At 38.9% G+C, this 23,170-nt stretch overlaps 1 protein-coding gene across 2 annotated transcripts in view; it reads left to right on the forward strand.

Moving 5' to 3' along the window:
* LOC134352591 (mitogen-activated protein kinase-binding protein 1-like) overlaps nt 1-23,170 on the forward strand; it is a 158,397-nt gene that overhangs the window by 25,963 nt on the left and 109,264 nt on the right. For both annotated transcript variants that reach the window (XR_010019413.1, XM_063059866.1), the window contains exons 2-5: nt 6,646-6,737; nt 9,549-9,611; nt 18,783-18,840; nt 19,752-19,922. Coding sequence is in view for 1 of the 2 variants with exons in the window: in XM_063059866.1 (XP_062915936.1) it covers nt 6,646-6,737; nt 9,549-9,611; nt 18,783-18,840; nt 19,752-19,922 (384 nt within the window). In the remaining variant the exon portion in view is untranslated. The remainder of the gene's footprint in view (nt 1-6,645; nt 6,738-9,548; nt 9,612-18,782; nt 18,841-19,751; nt 19,923-23,170) is intronic.

The following is a 23,170-nucleotide window of genomic DNA, read 5'->3' on the forward strand; positions in this document are numbered from 1 at the left end:
TTATATCCTCAAAGAACTCCAGTAAGTTTGTCAAACAGGACCTGCCTTTGCTGAATTTATGCTGCGTCTGCTTGACGGATCCATTTCTCTCCAGATGCCTCATGATTTCTTCTTTAATGATAGTTTCAAGCATTTTCAAAGGTTCAATGATCCAATTTAATGTCAGAGAAATGTATGCAATATACATCCTAAAATGCTTTTTCTTCGCAAGTATCCTCAAAGACAGAGAGGTGCCCCCAAAGAATGAATGACAGTTAAACATAGAACCCCGAAGTCCTCCCCGGCTCCCCTCCCTCGCGCGTGTAAGCGGCAGTGAGCAACAATCCCTCCTCCTCCCCCCCCCCCACCACCACCGGCAAAAAAAAGCAAGCATCAGCACCGCCACCGAACACTCAAATGAGTAAAGCAATAGCAAATACGCAGACTTGCAGTTACCCCAAAGACTTCGTGTTTCACCTGGCATTCGACATACGATAGGTTCTTTCTCCCTAATAAGGGAGGAGGAGGCCTCTCCATTTTTTCAGCAAGAGGGGAGACATAACAAACAACTTGCTGGTTTACAATGCTAAAAGTCCATTACGTTGCGTTCTTGGAGCTCTGTGCCTGAAGATCACAAGGATCCTGGGTCTTCGGGCACACAGCAGTAGATTTTCCGACTCCCCTGACAACACGCAAGTCTTCTACAGTGACACCAACCCCCGATCGCCCGTCTCCACAGCCCTGAGATCTTGGGCTTTCAAATCCAAGCCAGACTCTCAGGCCGAACCCTTGGTGTGCTGAACAATGGCCAGTCCTGAAACCCTGAGAACATGTCCCATTCCTGCAAAGAACTGGAGTCAGCGTTTAACTCCAGGTCAAGTTCTTCAAAAGAACCCTGAAAGAGAAAAATAAAGATATTAAAGATGGAAATAGATCTATTTCTGAGGATGCAAGCAGAGGAGTCGCAGTTCAGCGCTATCTTAACTTTGCCTCGCCTCCCTTTTTCTCAACTACAAATGTTAAACTAACTGGCCTATAGTTACCTACCTTTTGCCTGCATCCTTTTTTTGAACAGTGGCATGATATTCACTGTCTTACAATCTGCCAGGCCCTGCCCAGAGTCCAGAGAATTTTGGTAAATTATCACCAAAGCCTCTACTATAACATGCCATTTCTTTCATTATCCTGGGATACGTTCCATCAGGACCATGGGATTTGTCTACCTTCAGGCCCACAAGTTTGCTCAGCGCTACCTCTTTAGTGATAGCTATTGTATCGTGATCCTCACCTCCCATCGCTTTCATAATATTTCTCTTTGGCATGTTAGACGTGTCTTCCACCGTGAAGATCGACACAAAATAGTCATTATTTTTTATTATAGGTGTCCCCCGCTTTTCGAACATTCACTTTACGAAACCTCACTGTTACAAAAGACCTACATTCGTTGCCTGTATTCGCTAACAGAAGCTGTTTTCACTGTAACGAAAAAAGGCAGTGCGCAAAAAAAAAGGAGGTAGCGTGCGCCCTGAGCAGCCGCTCTCCCCCGGATTCAGAACTGCATTCTAGCCGGCATTGCTTAAACACATCCTGTGAGCAGCCGTTTGCAAGATGAGGTCTAAGGTATTGGAAAAGCCTAAAAGAGCTCATAAGGGTGTTACACTTAGCGTAAAACTAGACATAATTAAGCGTTTTGATTGTGGTGAATGGAGTAAGGACAAAGTGAGTTTGGCTTGTGGAAGTTGACGAAGATGATGTTGAACAGGTTTTGGCATCCCATGAGCAAGAACTGATAGATGAAGAGCTGATGCAATTGGAAGAGGAAAGGGTAACAATTGAAACCGAATGCAGTAGTAAACGGACCAAAAGTGAAGTCGTCCAGGAACTGAACGTGAAACAACTGTGTGAGATTTTCGCTGCAATGATAAAGTATGACTTTAATTTTGAAAGGGTACGTTGGTTTAGGGCATATTTGCAAGATGGTTTGAGTGCTTACAAATAACTGTATGATAGAAAAATGCACGAGGCTAAGCAGTCAAGCGTACTGTCATTTTTCAAATCAGCCACAGCAGATAATGAATCTCAACCTTCGACATCGAGGCAGGCAGACATAGAAGAAGATGACCTGGCTGTCCATGGAAACAGAGGACGATGAGATGACACCCCAGTGTCCCACCACCCCAACCCCCGGGCCGCGGACAGATACATTGCCGCGGAGAATGCAGCAGTAGCCGGGACGCACCCAACACATTTAAAGAAAAAAAGCTGAAATAAACAAACTAATTAATTAGGTGCCGCACAGCACGTAAATGTCAGCCTAGATCAGAGGCGATTGCCGATTGCGTCGCCTCTGATCTGGGCCGACATTTATGTGCCGGGGGGGCACCTAATTAATTAGCTTGTTTATTTCGGCTTTTTTCGTAAAGATGTGCTGGGTGCGTCCTGCTACAGCTGTACTCCTGCATGCTTTGGATTGGTATTGGTCGGCAGCCTGGAGGGTGGGGCCCACTGCACCTCCCAACCCCCGACAACTCAGCCTAACACACCATCCATCATCAGTGTGCTCGGCGCTGTCTTCCCGATTCCAGTAAGTGATACTACATTGTACGTCCATTATTTCTACTTTATATAGGCTGTGTATTTTTATGCGTTATTTGGTATGATTTGGCAGCTTCATAGCTTAAAGGTTACTGGAGAGTGTTTTTGCCGAGAGCGCTTGCGTGAGATTTTCGCTATGGAGAACAGTGCGGCAATGATTGTAGAGAAGTATTTCTACTTTATATAGGCTGTGCATTTATCATATCATTCCTGCTTTTACTATAGGTTACTGTTATTTTAGGTTTTATGTGTTATTTGGCATGATTTGGTAGGTTATTTTTGGGTCTGCGAACGCTCACAAATTTTTCCCATATAAATAAATGGTAATTCTTTGCTTTATGACATTCCGGTTTACGAACCGTTTCATAGGAGCGCTCTACCTTTGGATGGCGGTGAAACCTGTACTTTATTTTCGCCAAACAATTGATACTAAAGCGTACAATCATCACAGCGATATTTGATTCTGCGCTTTGCGTTTCACCTGGAGTACAAATCAATAGTAAATATAATAAAAATTTAAATTATAAATCGTAAATAGAAAATAGAAAAGGGAAAGTAAGGTAGTGGGAAAAAACTGAGAGGTCGATCCGGATATTTGGAGGCTACGGCCCAGATCTGGGTCGGGATCCGTTCAGCAAACTTATCACAGTTGAAAAGAAGCTGTTCCCAAATCTGGCCGTATGAGTCTTCAAGCTCCTGAGCCTCCTCCCGGAGGGAAGAAGGATGAAAAGTATTTTGGCTGGGTAGGTCTTGTCCTTGATTATTCTGGCAGCACTACTCCAACAACGTGCAGTGTAAAGTGAGTCCAAGGACGGAAGATTGGTTTGTGTGATGTGCTGGACTGTGTTCACGATCTTCTGCAGCTTCTTCTAGTCTTGGACAGGGCAACTTCCATACCAGGTTGTGATGCACCCTAGAAGAATGTTTTCTATGGTGCATCTATAAAAATTAGTGAGGGTTTTAGGGGACTGGCCAAATTTCTTTAGCTTTCTCAGGAAGTAAAGGCACTGATGGGCCTTGGCAATGGACTCTGCTTGGTTGGACCAAGTCAGGTCATTTGTGATATTGACCACGAGGAACTTAAAGTTTCTGACCTGTTCCACCTGCGCACCACCAATGTAGATGGGGTCGTGTGGGCCGCTACTCCTTCTGAAGTCAACAACCAATTCCTTCATCTTGCTGACATTGAGGGATAGGTTATTGTCTTTGCACCATGCCACCAGGTTCTTGATTTCCTCTCTGTACTCAAACTCATCATTACCAGAGATACGGCCTACAACTGTGGTGTCATCAGCAAACTTATATATTGAGTTCGATGGAAACTTGGCTATACAATCATGGGTGTACAATGAGTACAGCAGGAGGCTAAATACACAGCCTTGTGGGGCACCGGTGGTCAGAGTGATTGTAGAGGAGAGCTTCTCCCCTGTTTTTACAACCTGGGTCCTGTCTGTGAGGAAGTTGAAGATCCAGCTGCAGATCTGAGTGCTAAGGCCCAGGTTCCAGAGCTTAGGAATCAGTTTATTTGGAGTGATGGTATTAAAGGCAGAGCTGTAGTCAATGAAAAGGAGCCTTACATATGCCTCTTTATTCTCCAGGTGTTCTAAGGAGGAATGTAGGGCCAGAGAGATGGCATCTGTCATTGACTTGTTGCTCCGGTAGGCGAACTGCAAAGCGTCGAGGTTGACCGGTAGGCTGCGGTCGATGTGTGGCATAACCAATCGCTTGAAGCACTTCATAGCAATTGATGTCAGAGCCTCTGTCATTTCCTCATTGCCCAATATCAATTTTCCCTTAGGGGCCTGTGTTCACTTTAGCCACCCTTTTTTATTTTATGTAATTATAAAAAGTTTTTACTATTTGTCTTTATATTTTGTGTTGGTTTATTTTTATAATCTATCTGTTGCTTTTTAAAATCTTCCCAATCTTCCAGTTTCCCACTACTCTTGGTGACTTTGTACGCATGAGCTTTTAGTTTGATTTATGTAGCTTCTTCTTGTGTTCCATCCTATTTCTCCCTTTTCTTTCCCCCCACCAACAATACTTACTTCCATTAATAGCCTAAAAACTATAATTTTATAAGCAACTGTTATTTCAAATGTTAATTAAGAGTTAAATGTCCACTGGGAATGTATAAAGGTTGCTCTCCACGGGAGGCCACATTGGGCCAGAGGTTGCTCCCCACGGGAGAGCAAGTTGGGGTGGTAATAGGGAAACCATTTCTCAGCAGATGAAGATACCATGGAAGGACTGAGTTCAAGCAGTTGCTGTCTTTGATGCTGACTAAGAAATGGGATTATCAATGTGGATCGTAGTTTGTATTGATCTCCTTAAGTTTTTCTGTGTTTTCTTTCTTGTTACTGATTGGCAGGTGGGTGATATGTTACTTTTTTGGGTGAGAGAGGGTTTGGGTGTTTGATGTTATTGTTGATGTGGTTTTTTTTGTGTGTAAGGAGCTTGGGGTTAGGGGTTTGATGTTTTAACTGCTGTGTCCGTGTGGGTGATCTGTTAGTTTTTGTGCGAGGGAGAGATTGGGAGGTTTGAGGTTATGAGTATTGTTTGTTCCTTCTTGTGTGTGTGGCGGGGGGGGGGGGAGCCTCAACGACTTCCATGGTTTTTCTGTATTTTATGGCTATCTGGAAAAGACGAATTCTACATTGTATTCTACGTACATCGATAATAAAAATGAACCTTTGAAATGATTGGTTTCACTGTACACGAAGTTAAACATTTAGGAAGTCATATTGTTTGTGGGTCATTAAACTTCTTGAGTTCAGATTATCTTGCAATCTTTCTCCATTTATGTAGAGCTCTCGTGAGACTGTCTTTGTAGTCTACAAGTCTAATTTTGCTGCCTAAAATAATGTTTGGGAGAGAGGGTGTAGACAAATTTTAGCATTGGTTGCTGGAATGTTGGCTTGGTTAGATAAAGAGAAAGTAAGCAAAATGTATTTGTACTTCTGAATTTTAAAGAGCAAGAATTGAGATGTTCAAAATGCTTACCAGCTTTGAAGGGCTGTAAGGGAACAGTAGGGAAATAGAACTGAGAGGTTGATGTCCTGAGATAATCCAAAGCAAAGTAGCAATGTGGGCTCTGAGAAAGATAGAGATCATTCAGCGGGCTGAGTGGACTACAGACTGGCAGTAAACTCCTTGTATACTATCACCTAAAGTACCTATAGCAGTATCAGTACTGTCTGTTCAAATCTGACAAATTTTCTAGAAGGATAAGCAAACCAATATTGGAATCCTTGAGATACCTATTGTTGCCATTAGTTGCTTTCAGTTGACTACATTTACAGGGTGTATTATTTGCATGCTGACATCAGACTTCTGAAATAAGACACTTTCAAATTCGCTCATGGAAAGAGATTACAGGCAGACAAAGGGAATGCTTCAAGGATGTTCTCAAAGCCACAAATGTAAATCTCACTGTCTCTTGAAAATCTCTGACAAGTGACTGTTCAAAGTGCAGCTGAGCCATTCAGAATGGTATTGTGAACCTTGGTGAGACAAAGATAAGCCGGGCATCGCTTACCCACTCACTTGTCCTTTCAGTTATCCTTTTGCTCATTGCCTTATCAGACATTTTGGAATCCACAAAGTGAAGTCATCTTTAATCCATTCTCGGACTAGGGGGAGAGTACATTCAATTTGCTAAGTGACGTTGAGCCTGGTAACAGTTCCATCATGGTTACTAATGAACTCTTTCTTCCCTGTCATCTCTTCTGTATTTGCATAGTGTGTATTATAGCAACAATGCAATCAATTTTAATATTCTAAGCAAGTATATTTTGTCTCATCTATTGAATGAGGCTATTCAAATCTGTTTATTTTTCACCTTGCTACCTTCAGATTGGCAACCATTGTAATTCCAGTCCTATAACCTGGTGTGCCTTTTTTTTTAAGGAAAGAATAAATATTTAGAATTGCATCCTGGATTATAAGTATGATGCAGTGGATTTGTGTGCTTGCTTTTAACATTCAGGTTTCTCTTTGCTTTGTTGAAGTACAATTTCTGATCATGCAAAGTAATCTGGATGTGTTTTTTAAAAAAATTGTATTTTTCAGATTACACTAGACAAAGTTCTTGGGATTACAGCATCCAGCAGCAGTAGTTTAGCCTGTGATTTAACCACAGGACTAGTGGCGTATCCAGCAGGGTAAGTGGCAAAGTAGACCCACGATTTGTGGGGAAATGCACGAATGGCCATTAAGGCAGTTGATGGTTAATGAGATTAATTTTAAGATGTTTCTCAGGAATTGGACAATTCAGTCTTCATACTTGTTTATCTTTGTCTTTATTTTCTTGGTAGCATTATATTTTTATTGTATAGTTTATAGTAGGGGTCGCCAACCCGTCGATCGCGATCAACCGGTCGATCTTTGAGACTTTCCCAGTAGATCCCGAAAAAAATCAAAAATAAATACACAAATACTGTTGTAATGTGAGCATTATAAAAGTAAGTAATACTTATTAGGATAATAGTAATATAGCAATATTTTCGCTACAAAGCTGTTTGTAAAGAGAGATTGTTTCTGGGTTGCGGGGTTTTAGTTCTGTTCTTTCTGCCCAGTGCGCATGTGTGTAGTTCCCCCGCTATGCACCGTGTTTTCAGCATAGCTTGTGCTGCATCAAAGTGACCAATCAGATTAGATAAGAGTACAGGTTATCGCAAACATCAATATACGGCAGTGGTCCCCAACCACTGGGCCGCGAAGAATGCAGTGGTGCAGCGGTAGTCAGGATGCACACAGCACATTTTAAGAAAAAAACACGAAATAGACAAGATAATTAGGTGCCGCCCGGCACGTAAATGTCGGCCCAGATCACTGGCGACGCAATCGGCAATCGCTCGTGATATCCTGATAGTGTGGCGGAGGCTGCACGAAAGAAGGCGAAAACGTACAAATTCCATCCAGAATGGGAAGAAGAATTTCTACTTACCTTGGTGAAAGACAGGTTTGGTGCCACCAAACACAAGTACTGACTAAAAGAGGGAATCTGGAGTGGCACAACAACACCAACCACCAGGAATTTAAAGACGCCTACCCCCCAAAGAGCGCAATTCATGCCTGGAAAGTTGAGGAGCTGAAATCGGGGTTGAAGGCTCAGCAATCATTTTCCACAAAACATGCTGCTGAAAATAAGGCTGCTATTGAAGCATCATTTCGTGTAAGTCACCTTTTGGCTAAACACAAGAAGCCTTTTACAGATTTATTCAAAGAAGCAATGGCCATTACCGCAGAGACGGTTTTTAATGACTTTAAAAACAAAAATGGCATCACAACCGCAACACATAATATACCGCTTGGCTCTGCAACAGTGAGAAGGAGGGCAGAGTCATTCTCCGAGGGCGTGGATATTTTTTCACTACAGTTCGATGAATCCCTGGATGTAATGCAAACAGCTCAGCTTGTTGTATTTGTCAGAATGGCTTTCCAGGATTTTACAACAAAGGAGGACTTCCTCACTCTTTTGCAATTAAAGGAGAGAACGAGAGGTGAGGATATTTATAATGAGTTTAAAAAATATGTCCGTGAAAATGACATCCCCATTCATAAGCTGGTGGCAATTACTATTGATGGGGCCCCAGCAATGCGCAGTGTATGCGTTAGTTTTATAGCACTAAAAGTCAGTGCCTACTTCAGGTCAACTTATCTATGTGAAATTGCATTTTCACAGATGAAAATTATTAAATCTAAGTACAGGAGCTGACTTACTGACAGACACTAGGGTTGCCAACTTTCTCACTCCCAAATAAGGGACAAAGGTAGCAGTCAAATCCCAGGACATTTGTGTTTATCCCGAGAAAGACTACCATGCCCATGAAGCTTTGCGCGGGCACCTGTGTGCGCGTGCACGTATGTGCTGATTTTGTTTTAACCCCACGAATCAGTTTTGGCTTAATCTTCATTATTTCTACTTTATATAGGCGGTGTATTTATCATATCATTACTGCTTTTACTATATGTTAGTGCTATTTTAGGTTTTATTTGTTATTTGGTAGGTTTTTTTTGGGTCTGGGAACACTGAGAATCTTTTTCCATATAAATTAATGGTAATTGCTCCTTCGGCGTAAAGCACTTCAGCACAAAAGGTTTCATAGGAACGCTCTACCTTAGCAGGGGAAATACAGGACAGTTGGCAACCCTACACCTCACAGACTGTCTCAGACTGGCTGTAGTTATGAGCCAAATTTTAGGGAACTCGCAGAAAGTTTTCAGTCCCAGTCCACTGAGTGCAACAGTCAATTTTTATTCATTTATTTTTCGTGTTGAAATAAAATTAAATAATAAAACTTAGAATTAAAGGTGTGAAGTATTGTAATATTCTTAAAGAAAGACAGCTATGGCCTGTTTGATATGCTAATTACAGTGTTTTCTTGTTTGAATTAATTTGTAAGTTTGACAAAAGTAGTTTGTGGAATTCAAATACAATTAGCCCAAATAATTGAGTGAAAGTGATGTTTCTACAAAGTTAAAGTTGACTGGATAAAGTGAGATTTATTTGAAAATAGGTAAACAAGCAAGAATAACAAAAGCAAACACGAGGAATTCTGCAGATGCTGGAAATTCAAGCAACACACATCAAAGTTGCTGGTGAACGCAGCAGGTCAGGCAGCATCTCTAGGAAGAGGTACAGTCGACATTTCAGGCCGAGACCCTTCGTCAGGACTAACGAGACCCTTCGTCCTGACCGTTAGTCCTGACGAAGGGTCTCGGCCTGAAATGTCGACTGTACCTCTTCCTAGAGATGCTGCCTGACCTGCTGCATTCACCAGCAACTTTGAAGAATAACAAAAGGTTTGTTCATTGCACGTCATCACTATTTCATTGTAATTTTGGTGTGGAATTGTTTTTGATGAACTTAAGGATTACTTTAACATTGAAATTGTTCTCAAATAATATAACTGTAATTCAATTTGTTTTGACTGTGTAACAAAAATTGAATTCTAATTTTCTATTTCAAGGTGTGTGGTGGTCCTCTGTGACCCAAAGAAGAATAAGCAGACTCACATTCTCAATGCTTCCAGGTAAGGGGAATCCAAAAAAACAGTTAAACATCTTCAGCAAAGCAGTTGATCAGTAATATTGCTTGAGGGCTTTGACTTTTCATACCATGTATTTTGTTTTAGATCCACACTCAAATTCAACAGTTGGGGTTTTTATCCTCTACATTTCCTTTCCTGTGCAAAAGGTTCGCACAAAGTAATGAAGGGCTATTTAAATAAAAAGTAAATTTTATTTTTTCTTGCCTGATCTTAAATTCTTCCTACTATTCATGAATTAAATCATGAATCAAAATACTTATTACCCTAAACCTTGAAAGTATTACTGCCAATTATGATATTCCAGGAGTTAGTTAATTTTGCACTCATCAAAGGCTTGAAACTAGTAACCTTGAGTTCAGTCGTGCTGTAACTTATCATTAAAAGAATTTATGAAATGCAAAACTGATAATTTTTCAAATTCCAGTCCAATTTTAAAACCATTAAGTAGGCTTTAAATGTAGATAGATGCAATTATTTTTAGTTTGGTCCCAATTAGCCACCCTGTTTAGTAGTTCCTAGTTATGATTGCTTGAATAAATGGGTTAAATATCAGTAGACCAGAGTAGAAAAGATCGAGTAAAAGAATTTGTACCATCTCTTTCAATATTTTTATTAGTTTCTACATAGAAGAATACAGAGTACAAGAAAGTATATATAAAAGATCGAAAACGATAAGAAAAAACTATCAATTACATTCTATCTATTCATAATAACAATCTCATTACCCCGTATTCATAGTCAGTCATACTTCATTGATCCCGAGGGAAATTGGTTTTCGTTACAGTTGCACCATAAATAATTAAATAGTAATATGTAAATTATGCCAGGAAATAAGTCCAGGACCAGCCTATTGGCTCAGGGTGTCTGACCCTCCAAGGTAGGAGTTGTAAGGTTTGATGGCCACAGGCAGGAATGACTTCCTATGACGCTCAGTGGAATGAGTCTCTGGCTGAATGTACTCCTGTGCCCAACCAGTACATTATGTAGTGGATGTGAGACATTGTCCAAGATGGCATGCAACCTGGACAGCATCCTCTTTTAGAGGGTCCTCTGTCAGAGGGTCCAGTTCCATCCCCACAATATCACTGGCCTTACGAATGAATTTGTTGATTCTGTTGGTGTCTGCTACCCCCAGCCTGCTGCCCCAGCACACAACAGCAAACATGATAGCACTGGCCACCACTGACTCGTAGAACATCCTCAGCATCGTCCGACAGATGTTAAAGGACCTCAGTCTCCTCAGAAAATAGAGACGGCTCTGACCCTTCTTGTAGACAGCCTCAGTGTTCTTTGACCAGTCCAGTTTATTGTCAATTCGTATCCCCAGGTATTTGTAATCCTCCATCACGTCCACACTGACCCCCTGGATGGAAACAGGTGTCACCGGTGCCTTAGCCCTCCTTAGGTCTACCACCAGCTCTTTAATCTTTCTCACATTAAGCTGCAGGTAATTCTGCTCACACTATGTGACAAAGTTTCCCACCGTAGCCCTGTACTCAGCCTCATCTCCCTTGCTGATGCATCCAACTATGGCAGAGTCATCAGAAAACTTCTGAAGATGACAAGACTCTGTGCAGTAGTTGAAGTCCGAGGTGTAAATGGTGAAGAGAAAGGGAGACAAGACAGTCCCCTGTGGAGCCCCAGTGCTGCTGGTCACTCTGTCGGACACACAGTGTTGCACGCACTCGTGCTGTGGTCTGCCAGTCACGTAATCAAGAATCCATGACACCAGGAAAGCATCCACCTGCATCGCTGTCAGCTTCTCTCCCAGCAGAGAGGGCGGATGTAGGTTAGTCAATAGTTATACTGAAATATACTAATTTATTACAAAAGAAGAGTCTAACCCCTACCAAGACCGAAGCCGTTTATTAAGGAAAAAAAAGGCAAAATACCTTCTCATATAATAAAAATAATAGCCAACATCTAAATTTAAAAAACAAATTGAGGGTTTTGAAAGTTTTGAAAATAATTCAGAAAGGGGCCCCACAATGTTTGAAAGTCGTGACGAGATTCAGGAATTGAACAACAAATCTTCTCTAAGTCTAAGCATGACATAACATTGCATAACCATTGAGCATGAGTAGGAGGAAAAACATCTTTCTATTTAAGCAAAAGCGCCCTCCTAGCTATAAGAGAGCTATAGGCCAAAATGCGTAAATCAGATGTCTTCAGCTTGATATCTTGTCCTGCAACAATACCGAATAGGGCCATCAGAGGATTAGGCTTAAAATTAACTTTGAAAAGTAAAGAAAAAGTTTGAAAAACTTCCTTGCAATATTTTTCAAGACATAGACAAGTCCAAAACATATGAATTAATGAAGCTTCTCCATTATTTCATCTGTCACAGTAGGGAGATATATCCGAATAAAAGCAAGATAGCTTGTCTTTAGTCATATGGGCTCTATGTACCATCTTAACTTGTATGAGGAAATGGCGAGCATATAGCGATGAATTGTTAACCAGTTTAAAAATTTCATTCCAAGTTTCCTCAGATATTGATGTCTGTAAATCTTGTTCCCTGAGATTCTTAATTTTGTCTAAAGGAACATTCCTCATCTCCAGTAACATACCATAAATATTAGATATTGAACCTTTATGAAAAGGTGTCATATTAAAAATTACATCTAGTAAGTTCTTATCTGAGCTTATAGGAAATGTGCATAATTGAGATCTTTGTAAGTCTCTGATTGGTAGATATCTAAAAAAGTGCGTTTTGGGTAAGCTATATTTAGCTGACAATTGCTCAAATGAAAAAAGATTTCCTCCAACAAACAGATCCCAAAAACATTTAACACCCAACCTGTCCCATTCTTTAAAAACTAAATCAGTCATGGAGGGTTTAAAAAAAAAATTAGAATAAATGGGACTAGAAAGGGAAAATACCAATAAACCAAAATGTTTTTTAAATTGAATCCAGATCTTCATTTTAACTACTAAATTATCAGTTAGTTTACTTACAAATAAAGGATGTGAGGATCCAAGAAGAGAAATAATAGAAAATTTATTAACACTGTTAGCTTCTAAAGAAACCCATATTGGACGGTCTACACGATTAATATAATATAGCCAAAATGCAAGATAACGTATATTAACTGCCCAGTAATAGAACCTAAAATTAGGTAAGGCTAAATAAACCTCCAGACTTTTTAGGTTTTTGAAGATGAACTTTATTTAAACGAGGACGTTAATTTTTCCATATATAGGAGGATAAAATCGATTCAAGAGAATCAAAAAAGGATTTGGGAATAAAGATGGTTAAGGCTTGAAAAAGATATATAAATTTGGGTAGAATATTCATTTTAATAGAATTAATTCGTCCAATCAACGATATTGAGAGGTGACCAATTTAATGATACCTTTTTTATATAGTTCAATAAAGTAAGAAAGTTTTCTTTAAACAGGTGTTTGTAATTCTCAGTGACTGTTACACCCAGATAAGTAAATTGATTCCTTACAATTTTAAAAGGGAGATTAGTATTAATTGATACCAAATTATTTAAAGGAAATAATTCACTCTTATGTGGGTTCAATTTATATCCTGAAAACTGGCTAAAACGGGAGAGTAAAGAAAGTATGCAAGGTAATGAGGTCTCAACATTAGAGATAAAAAGCAATATATCATCAGCATAAAGCGAGATTTTACCACAGGGCCATAAGACAAAGGAGCAGAAGTCGGCCATTCGGCCCATCGAGTCTGCTCCGCCATTTTATCATGAGCTGATCCGTTCCCCCATTTAGTCCCACTCCCCTGCCTTTTCACCATAACCTTTGATGCCCTGGCTACTCAGATACCTATCAGTCTCTGCCTTGGCAATGACTTGGCCTCCACTGCTGCCCGTGGCAACAAATTCCATAGCTTCACCACCCTCTGGCTAAAAAAATTTCTTTGCATTTCTGTTCTGAATGGGCGCCCTTCAATTCTTAAGTCATGCCCGCTCGTACTAGAATCCCCCATCATGGGAAACAACTTTGCCACATCCACTCTGTCCATGCCTTTCAACATTCGAAATGATTCTATGAGGTCTCCCCTCATTCTTCTAAACTCCAAGGAATACAATCCAAGAGCGGACAGACGTTCCTCATATGTTAACCCTCTCATTCCCGGAATCATTCTAGTGAATCTTCTCTGTACCCTCTCCAACGCCAGCACATCCTTCCTTAAATAAGGAGACCAAAACTGCCCATAGTACTCCAAGTGAGGTCTCACCAGCGCCTTATAATGCCTCAACATCACATCCCTGCTCCTATACTCTATTCCTCTAGAAATGAATGCCAACATTGCATTTGCCTTCTTCACTACCAACTCAACCTGGAGGTTAATCTTAAGGGTATCCTGTACAAGGATTCGCAAGTCCCGTTGCATCTCAGAACTTTGAATTCTTTCCCCATTTAAATAATAGTCTGCCCGTTTATTACTTCTGCCAAAGTGCATAACCATACACTTTCCAACATTGTACTTCATTTGCCACTTCTTTGCCCATTCTTCCAATCTATCCAAGTCTCTCTGCAGACTCTCTGTTTCCTCAGCACTGCCGGCCCCTCCACCTATCTTCGTATCATCAGCAAACTTAGCCACAAAGCCATCTATTCCATAATCCAAATCGTTGATGTACAATGTAAAATGAAGCAGCCCCAACACGGACCCCTGTGGAACACCACTGATAACCGGCAGCCAACCAGAATAGGATCCCTTTATTCCCACACTCTGTTTCCTGCCAATCAGCCAATGCTCTATCCACGTATGTAACTTTCCCGTAATTCCATGGGGTCTTATCTTGATAAGTAGCCTCATGTGTGGCACCTTGTCAAAGGCCTTCTGAAAATCCAAATATACAACACCCACTGCATCTCCCTTGTCTAGCCTACTGGTAATTTCCTCAAAAAATTGTAATAGGTTTGTCAGGCAGGATTTTCCTTTAAGGAATCCATGCTGAGTTCTGCCTATCTTATCATATGCCTCCAGGTACTCTGTAACCTCATCCTTGACAATCGACTCCAACAACTTCCCAACCACTGATGTCAAGTTAACAGGTCTATAATTTCCTTTTTGCTTCCTTGCCCCCTTCTTAAATAGCGGAGTGACATTTGCAATCTTCCAGTCCTCCAGAACCATGCCAGAATCTATCGACTTTTGAAAGATCATTGCTGATGCCTCCGCAATCTCCACAGCTACTTCTTTCAACACACGCGGGTGCATTCCATCTGGTCTGGGTGACTTATTTACCTTTAGACTATTCAGCTTCCTGAGTACTTTCTCTGTCGTAATTGTGACTGCGCACACTTCTCTTCCCTGCCGCCCTTGAGTGTCCAGTATACTGCTGATGTCTTCCTCAGTGAAGACTGATGCAAAATACCCGTTCAGTTCCTCTGCCATCTCCTTATCTCCCATTACAATTTCTCCAGCATCATTTTCTATTGGTCCTATATCTACTCTCACCTGTCTTTTACTCTTTATATCCTTGAAAAAGCTTTTAGTATCCTCTTTGTGGGTGATACCGCTCCTTAAAATACCACAGATATCATTAGATTCTCAAAAAGCAATGGCAAGGGGTCCTAAAGCTAGATCAAACAGCAAAGGACTCAACGGACAACCTTATCTAGTTCTGCGGTGAAGTTTAAATGGTTTGGAATTTTGAAAATTATAGTAAGAACCCGAGCAGAAGGACATAAATAAAGTAATTTAATCCATTGAATAAAATCTGGTCCAAAATTAAATTTTTCTAAGATTTTAAATAAGTAATTCCATTCAACCCGATCGAAGGCCTTCTCAGCATTTAAGGATATCACACATTCCGATATCTCCTGAGAAGGAGAGTAAGTAACATTTAATACACGGCATATATTAAAATGGGAAAATCGGTTTTTAATAATTCCAGTCTGATCATCAGAAATAATAGAAGGTAAAATATTTTTAATCCTATGAGCCAGAACTTTAGAAAGAATTTTAGTATCAACATTGAGTAATGAAATTGGCCTATATGAAGAGCATTCAGTTGGATCCTTGTTCTTTTTTAGGATAAGCGGAATAGAAACTTCATAAAAAGATTGAGGCAAACTACCCAATTTGAAAGAATCCAAAAAGACTAAGTGTAACTACAGTATAATTAATAAAGAAAAAGCCTTATAAAATTCTCTAGAAAATCTATCTGGACCCGGAGCCTTCCCTGAGTGTAATGAACGTATAGCCTCGGCAATTTCCTCATAAGAAATAGGTTGATCCATCTGTTTGCAGTTATCTGCAGAAAGTGCAGGGATACTTAATTGATCTAGAAAATTATTCATTGCAGTATTATCTTTAGGGGAATCAGAACTATAAAGTTTAGAATAGAATTCTCTAAAGGTATCATTTATTTCAGAGTAACCAGTTGTCCAATCACCATTAGTTTTGCAAATTTCTTTAATTTGTCATTTAACTACAGAAGTTTTTAATTGATTGGCCAATACTTTGCCTGATTTATCTTCGTGAATGTAAAATTGAGCTTTATCTTTAAGAAGTTGAGTTTCAATTGGATATGTTAACAGAAGATCATATTTAGTTTTAACTTCAACACGTCTTTTATATAAAACAGGATCTGCAGCTATAGCATATTTTTGATCCAATTGTTTCAATTGATTGTCTAATTCAATTCTTTCTTTATTAGCTTTACTCTTATACTCGCAGTACAAGAAATAATTCGTCCTCTAATATGGGCCTTGAAAGTATCCCATACAATAAGATTAGAAGTCTCTTCCTTTTTATTCTCTTCAAAAAACAAAATAATATGCTTCTCTAGAAATTTTAAAAATTCCTTATCAGATAACAAAGTTGTATTAAAACACCAAAATCTGTTGGTTTGAGGAAGAGCAGAGAGTTTGAAAGATAGAAATATAGGAGCATGATCTGAAACAGCAATCTCTTTATATTCACAGGAACAAACTGATGAAATCATTTGACTATCGATTAAAAATAAATAGATAAATAAATAAATAAACAGACAATCCTAGAATATGTATGATGAACATGGAGAAAAAACAAATGTTCCCTATCTAAAGGATGTTAAAAAAATGCCAAACATCAACTGTACCACACTTCAATAGAAAGGATAGAATAAACAAAGCTGATTTATTAAGAGATGCTGGTCTAGAAGATGATCGGTCTAAAATTGGATCTAGCCAACAGTTAAAATCTTCTCCCATCACCAAAGAATAAAGATTCAGATCTGGTTTAAAAAAAAAAAGAAAAAAAAATGCTCAAAGAATCCTGGATCATCTACATTTGGGGCATACACATTGGCAAATACTATTAATTTATTATCTAGTTTTCCTAAAACTATAACAAAACGGTCATTAGTATCAGACACTACTTTATGTTGGACAAAAGAAAGTGTATTATCTCTAAGAATTGAAACTCCTCTAGATTTGGCTTGAAAAGAAGAGTGAAAACAAAGTCTGTTCCAACAGCTAAAAAAACGTAGATTATCACATTTGTGTATGTGAGTTTCTTGTATATATTTTTTAAAAAAAAGCACCTTAAATTTCTTAATATAAGCGAAAATCTTATTACGTTTAACAAGGTGATTTAACCCTTTCACGTTAAAACTAAGTAAATTAATAGTTTGGTCCATTTTTAATTTTATTTAAAGGAAGGGTTAAAATGTAAGTTAAAAACCAAGCCATAAACCTTGAGAAATGGTAACCAAGCAACAAGTTGGCTAAAAATTCGAAAACAGCTTCTGTGGGGGAAACCATATCCCCGCCCACCTCTCAAAGGAAGAAAACCCACGAATAGAAAGTCAGCATCTAAAACTACGGACAGCCTCCCAAAAAACCTGATGATTACTCCAATTAGTTTCAAGGTTATTTATATCGTAACCTAGGCTAAACAATATCCAAACAAGAAATTCAATTCTCCTATATCAAGAATTACAGTATTAAAAAATACTTGTTACTTTATACTTTTATTGTCACCAAAGAATTGATACTAGAACGTACAATCATCACAGCGATATTTGATTCTGCGCTTTCCACTCCCTGGATTACAAATATTAAAAATAGTAAAAATTAGTGAATATTAAAAATTTAAATTATAAATCATAAACAGAAAATAGAAAAATGGAAAGTAAGGTAGTGCAAAAAAAAACGAGAGGCAGATCCGGATCAGGATCCGTTCAGCAGTCTTATCACAGTTAGAAAGAAGCTGTTCCCAAATCTGGCCGTACGATACGAAAGGAATACGAAAGGAAAAAATGCGAAAGGAAATTAGTTACAAAGGTTTACCAAAAGTAAAAGATACTATGGAAAAACAGACTAAGCAGTTAGCTTTCAAATTAAAAAATCTTTGTGCTTCAACATTCAAACAAAACCATTCGAACCATCCATCTTAATGAGATTCTCAGTCAAACTGGGTAGCCAAGGGTTGGGTTAAAACCCTTATCAAAAAAAAATTCCAACAGAGCTTGTTTAAACTTAGCACATTCCTGCATAACCTCAAGCGAATAATCTTCGGGAATCTTAATATTCCACCCTGTCACCAATCATGCACCTTCGACAGGATTTGCGAATTAAAAGTTTAATCTTGTGTCTTCATGTAAGGAGAAACTAAACAGCTAGCCTTCGGATTTTAAAAACTTTTGTGCTTCAAAAGACATGCGGAACCATTCGAAAGAAACTTTTAAGTGTGATTCTGAGTTGGGCTGGGTAGCGAAGGGAAGGCTTGAAACCCTTATTAAAAAGCTCGGACATAACTTCTTTGAACTTAACGCGTTCCTGCATAACCTCAGGCGAATAATCTTCGACAGTTCTAATCTTGCGACCATTATAGTCAATCATGCCTCTTCGACAAGATTCGCAAATTAAGACAGGTTGGAAATAGTAAGATAATTAAAGTTGGAGCAACAGCAGAATGCTGTTACTCCATCAGCCACCACCAGGAAATTTACCATCTAAATTAGCCATGGATTCTTTAATTCTAGTTGGAAGTTGGGTTGGGGAGAACTCTTTTAACCTTAGTCCTTTGTCCTAGGGAAAAGGTTTTGGAGAGCTTGTGCAAATTGCACATTATGTTGAGTTCTGGTAGCTGAGAAAGTTGTAAGACTCTCTGGTGTGCAAATGGCATTTAAAATGAATAATGGTGCTTCAATTCAATTATTGACATGACGTTTTGTCCTAATTTAGAAAAGCAATCTGTTCTTTGGCATTCTCACCAGATGGAAAATACTTGGTTACTGGGGAGGTGAGTATGTTTTTAAAATGACAGGAATAGTTTGCAAGTTGTTTTGTTTTATTTACTGTCATATGTATCCAGTAGAAAAACTTAGTTTTGTAAATCATCCATACAGATCATTTCAAAATATAACATGGAATGTCATTGTTCTGTGTTATGGCAATCCTCACTTAACTATATAAGTGTAAAGAAACAAAATTTGTGTCAATTTATGAATCAGTTGTCTTTACAATGTTTTTGTTTGAACATAGTTATTTTGATAGGCTTTTAGTTTGCTCTTTATCCCACTAAATGCTCTAAATATGGTACATTGGGCATTGAAACAAACTTAACTGTCCCCTTAACTTTTTTTACTCTTCACCTAAATATATTAGAGACATTACGAGTGCAAATTGCCATGTCTTAGTGGGAATTTCTGCTAAACTGTGGATAAGGTTTGAAAATTCTTGCTGCAGCCTAATAGTAACGTAAGCTTTCATATGGTGCTTGTGACCAAGGGCTTGCACCAGTAAATCGGAGAAATTTGTTCGTTGTGCTAAAATAATAATTGGAAATGACTATAAATTGTCTTTATGATTCCTTGATCTACTTGAAGGGGAAAATAGGAACATAACATCCAGATTGGTAATAACAGGGGAGAACTCACCGGAAAATGCAGGGATACAAAAGTTAATATTTTGTGGATGGATAGATGAGTTGGAGTTTTATACTTTCTATAAAATAAATCAATAGGGGATTCAAAGTTAATGGGAGGAAGATTTTTTTAAAAAGAGTTAGGTATACTATAAATTAAGTAGATATTGCTATTGCTATAGCACAAAGAATAAATGCAAAGTATTGAAATTCAGTAATTGATACTTATTGATCCCTATTGTATGCTGTATAAATGTGCTGATGTGATTTTAATTTTTTTAATGCAGAGTGGACATATGCCTGCGGTGCGGGTCTGGGATGTGGCTGAAACGACCCAGGTGGCGGAATTACAGTGCCACAAATATGGAGTATCATGTGTATCTTTCTCTCCCAATATGAAGTATATTGTTTCAGTGGGTTACCAGCATGATAAACTTGTGAATGTCTGGGACTGGAAGGTAGGATGTCAAATAGATTAGAAAATAGTAGCATATGTATTTTTTGTTGTAGATATAATTAAAACTGAAGCAAGTGTGTTGGAAGTGCATGTGCTAAATTCATTAGAGTCTGGAAAACTGAAGAAAAGGGGGAGACAAAAGAGGGAGCCAGCCGGTCTGACTTCAGTGCTTGGCAAAATGTTGGAGTCCAGTGTTAAGGATGAAGTTTTGGGGCACTTGGAGGTACTGAATAGGCCAAAGTAATGCCTGACAAATCTGCTGGAATTCTTTGAGGAAATAATAGGAAGTTTAGACAATGGAGAGTCAGTGGATGTTGATTAATTGCATTTTCAGAAGGCCTTTGGTAAGATTCTACTGCTAAGCAAAGTAAGAGCTCATGGTATTGCAGGAAAGATACCAGCATGGGCAGAAGATGGAAGATGGGCCGACTGACTGGAGGCAAAGGGTAGGAATAAATGTTGCCTTTTCTAGTTGCCTGCCAGTGACTAGTGATGTTCCGTGAGGTCTGTGTTGGAACTGCTTTTCACCTTATATGTCAGTGATCTGGATGATGGAATTGATAGCGTTGTTGCCAAATTTGTGGATGATACAAAGATAGGTAGAGGAGCAGGTAGTTTTGAGGAAGTAGGGAGTCTGCAGAAAGACCTGGACAGATTAGGAAAATGGGTAAAGAAGTGGCAGATGGACTACAGTGTAGGGAAGTACAGTATTTGGTCATGCATTTTCATATACGGAATAATGGTATAGACTATTTTGTAAACGGGGAGCAGATTCAGAAATCAGAAGTGCAAAGGGATTTTGGAGTCCTCATGCAGGATTCCCTAAACGTTAACTTACAGGTTGAGTTGGTGGTAAGGAAGGCAAGTGTAATGTTTGTTTTCACAGGAGTCATCATACACTCCAACACAGAAACAAGCCCTTGAGCCCATCTAGACTATGCTGAACCATTGCCTAGTTGCATCGACCTGCACCTGGACTATAGCCCTCCATGCACTATCCAAACTTCTCTTAAGTGTTGAAATCAATTCCGTATCCACTACTTGCGCTGGCAGCATGTTCCACGCTCTTGCCACCCTCTGAGTGAAGAAATTCACCCTCATGTTCCCCTTAAACTTCTCACCTTTCACCATAAACCTTTGAGCTCTGGTTGTGGTCTTACCCAAACTCAGTGGAAAAAGCCTGTTTGCATTTACCTTATCTAAAAAGGTAATTTTGTATACCTCTATTAAATCTCCCCTCATTCTCCTATACTCCAGGGAATAAAGTTCAAACCTATTCAACCTTTCCCTATAACTCAGGTCCTTGAGTCCCGGAAAACTCCTTATAAATTTTCTCTGTACTATTTCAATTGTATTTACATCTTTCCTGTAGGTCGGTAAGCAAAATTGCATGCAATACTCCAAATTAGGCCTCACCATCGTTTTATAACTTCAACATAATATCCCAGCTCCTGGGTTCAGTGCATTGATTTATGAAGGCTAATGTGCCAAAAGCTTTCTTTACAATCCTACCTACCTGTGATACCACTTTCAAGGAATTATAGGTGTGTATTCCCAGATTCCTCTATTCTAGCACATTCCTCAGTGCCCTACAGTTCACTGTGTAAGACCTACCCTGGTTGGTCCTCCCAAAGTGCAACACCTCACACTTATGTGCATTAAATTCAATGTGCCAATTTTTTAGCCCAGCTTTCCAGCTGGTCCAGATCCCACTCTGAAGCTCTGACGGTCTTCCTTGCTATGCACTACATCTCCATTCTTGGTGTTCATTCACAAATTTGCTCATCCAGTTAAATATTATTATCCCGATTGTTGATATATGACAAACAACAAAGGACTCAGCACCCATCCCCGCGCCACATCGCTTGTCACAAGCCTCCTACAATCACTCTTTGGCTTCTTCCACGCAGCCGGTGTCTAATCTAATTTACTACCTGATTGAATGCCAAGCAACTGAACTTTCTTGACTGACCTCCCATGTGGGACGTTGTATATAATGTCCATTGGCTTGCCTTCATCAAATTTCCTGATAATTTCCTGAAAGCTGTCTTAAGATTGGTTAGATGCGACCAACCACACACAAAGCCAAGTTGACTATCCCTAATCGGTCCCTGTCTATCTAAATACTTGTACTGTATATCTGGTCCCATAGAATACCATCCAATATCTTGCCCACTACTGATGTCAGGCTCTGCAGCCTATAATTTCCTGGCTTATTCTTAGCACCTTTCTTTTTAAATCTTTTTATTGAATAAGTATACAAAAAGGTAAGCCATATAGGCACTAATACACTGTTAGAATATAATAAAATTACAGAAGATATTAATACAAAAAAAAATACTACAATGTAATTTAAACATAACGTACCAAGGTAACATAATAGTATACTAATTTTTATATATATATCAATAGAGAAAAGGGAAAAAAAAAACCCCAAAAAAAACCCACCGTGCAACTAACTAAAAGCAAAGCAAAGCAAAGCAATGGGCTAACTTGAAACCAAACAGAGTTAAAAAACTTAAAATCACGTCCTCAATCCCGACCTCCATTAAAAACAGTAAAAAAAAACAAGAAGGGTATATATTACATTAAATGAAAATATTGAATAAAATATCTCCAGGTCTGTTCAAATTTAAATGAGGAGTCATAAAGATTGCTTCTAATTTTCTCCAAATTCAAGCATAATATCGTCTGAGAAAACCAAAAAAAGGTAGATGGAGCATTGAGCTCTTTCCAATGTTGTAAGATACATCTTTTCGCCATTAAAGTAAGAAATGCAATCATTCTACGGGCTGAAGGGGAAAGATTACTGGAAATTTTAGGTAGTCCAAAGATAACAGTAATAGGATGAGGAGAGATATCTATATTCAATACCTTGGAAATAATAATAAAAATGTCTCTCCAAAATGTTTCCAGAGTAGGGCAAGACCAAAACATATGAGTTAAAGAGGCTATCTGCCCCGGACATCTATCACAAAAAGGATTAATATGAGAATAAAAGCGCGCTAATTTATCTTTGGACATATGTGCTCTATGAACAACTTTAAATTGAATTAGGGAATGTTTAGCACAGATAGAGGAAGTATTGACTAATTGTAAAATCTGCCCCCAGTCATCCACAGAAATGATAAACCCCAATTCCTGTTCCCAATCTACCCTAACCTTATCAAATGGAACTTTCCTAAGTTTCATAATAATATTATAAATCATAGCCGATGCACCTTCCTGACATGGATTAAGGTTAGTTAT

The sequence above is a fragment of the Mobula hypostoma genome, chromosome 10 (assembly GCF_963921235.1).
Source record: "Mobula hypostoma chromosome 10, sMobHyp1.1, whole genome shotgun sequence".
In the NCBI taxonomy this organism is placed as follows: domain Eukaryota; kingdom Metazoa; phylum Chordata; class Chondrichthyes; order Myliobatiformes; family Myliobatidae; genus Mobula; species Mobula hypostoma.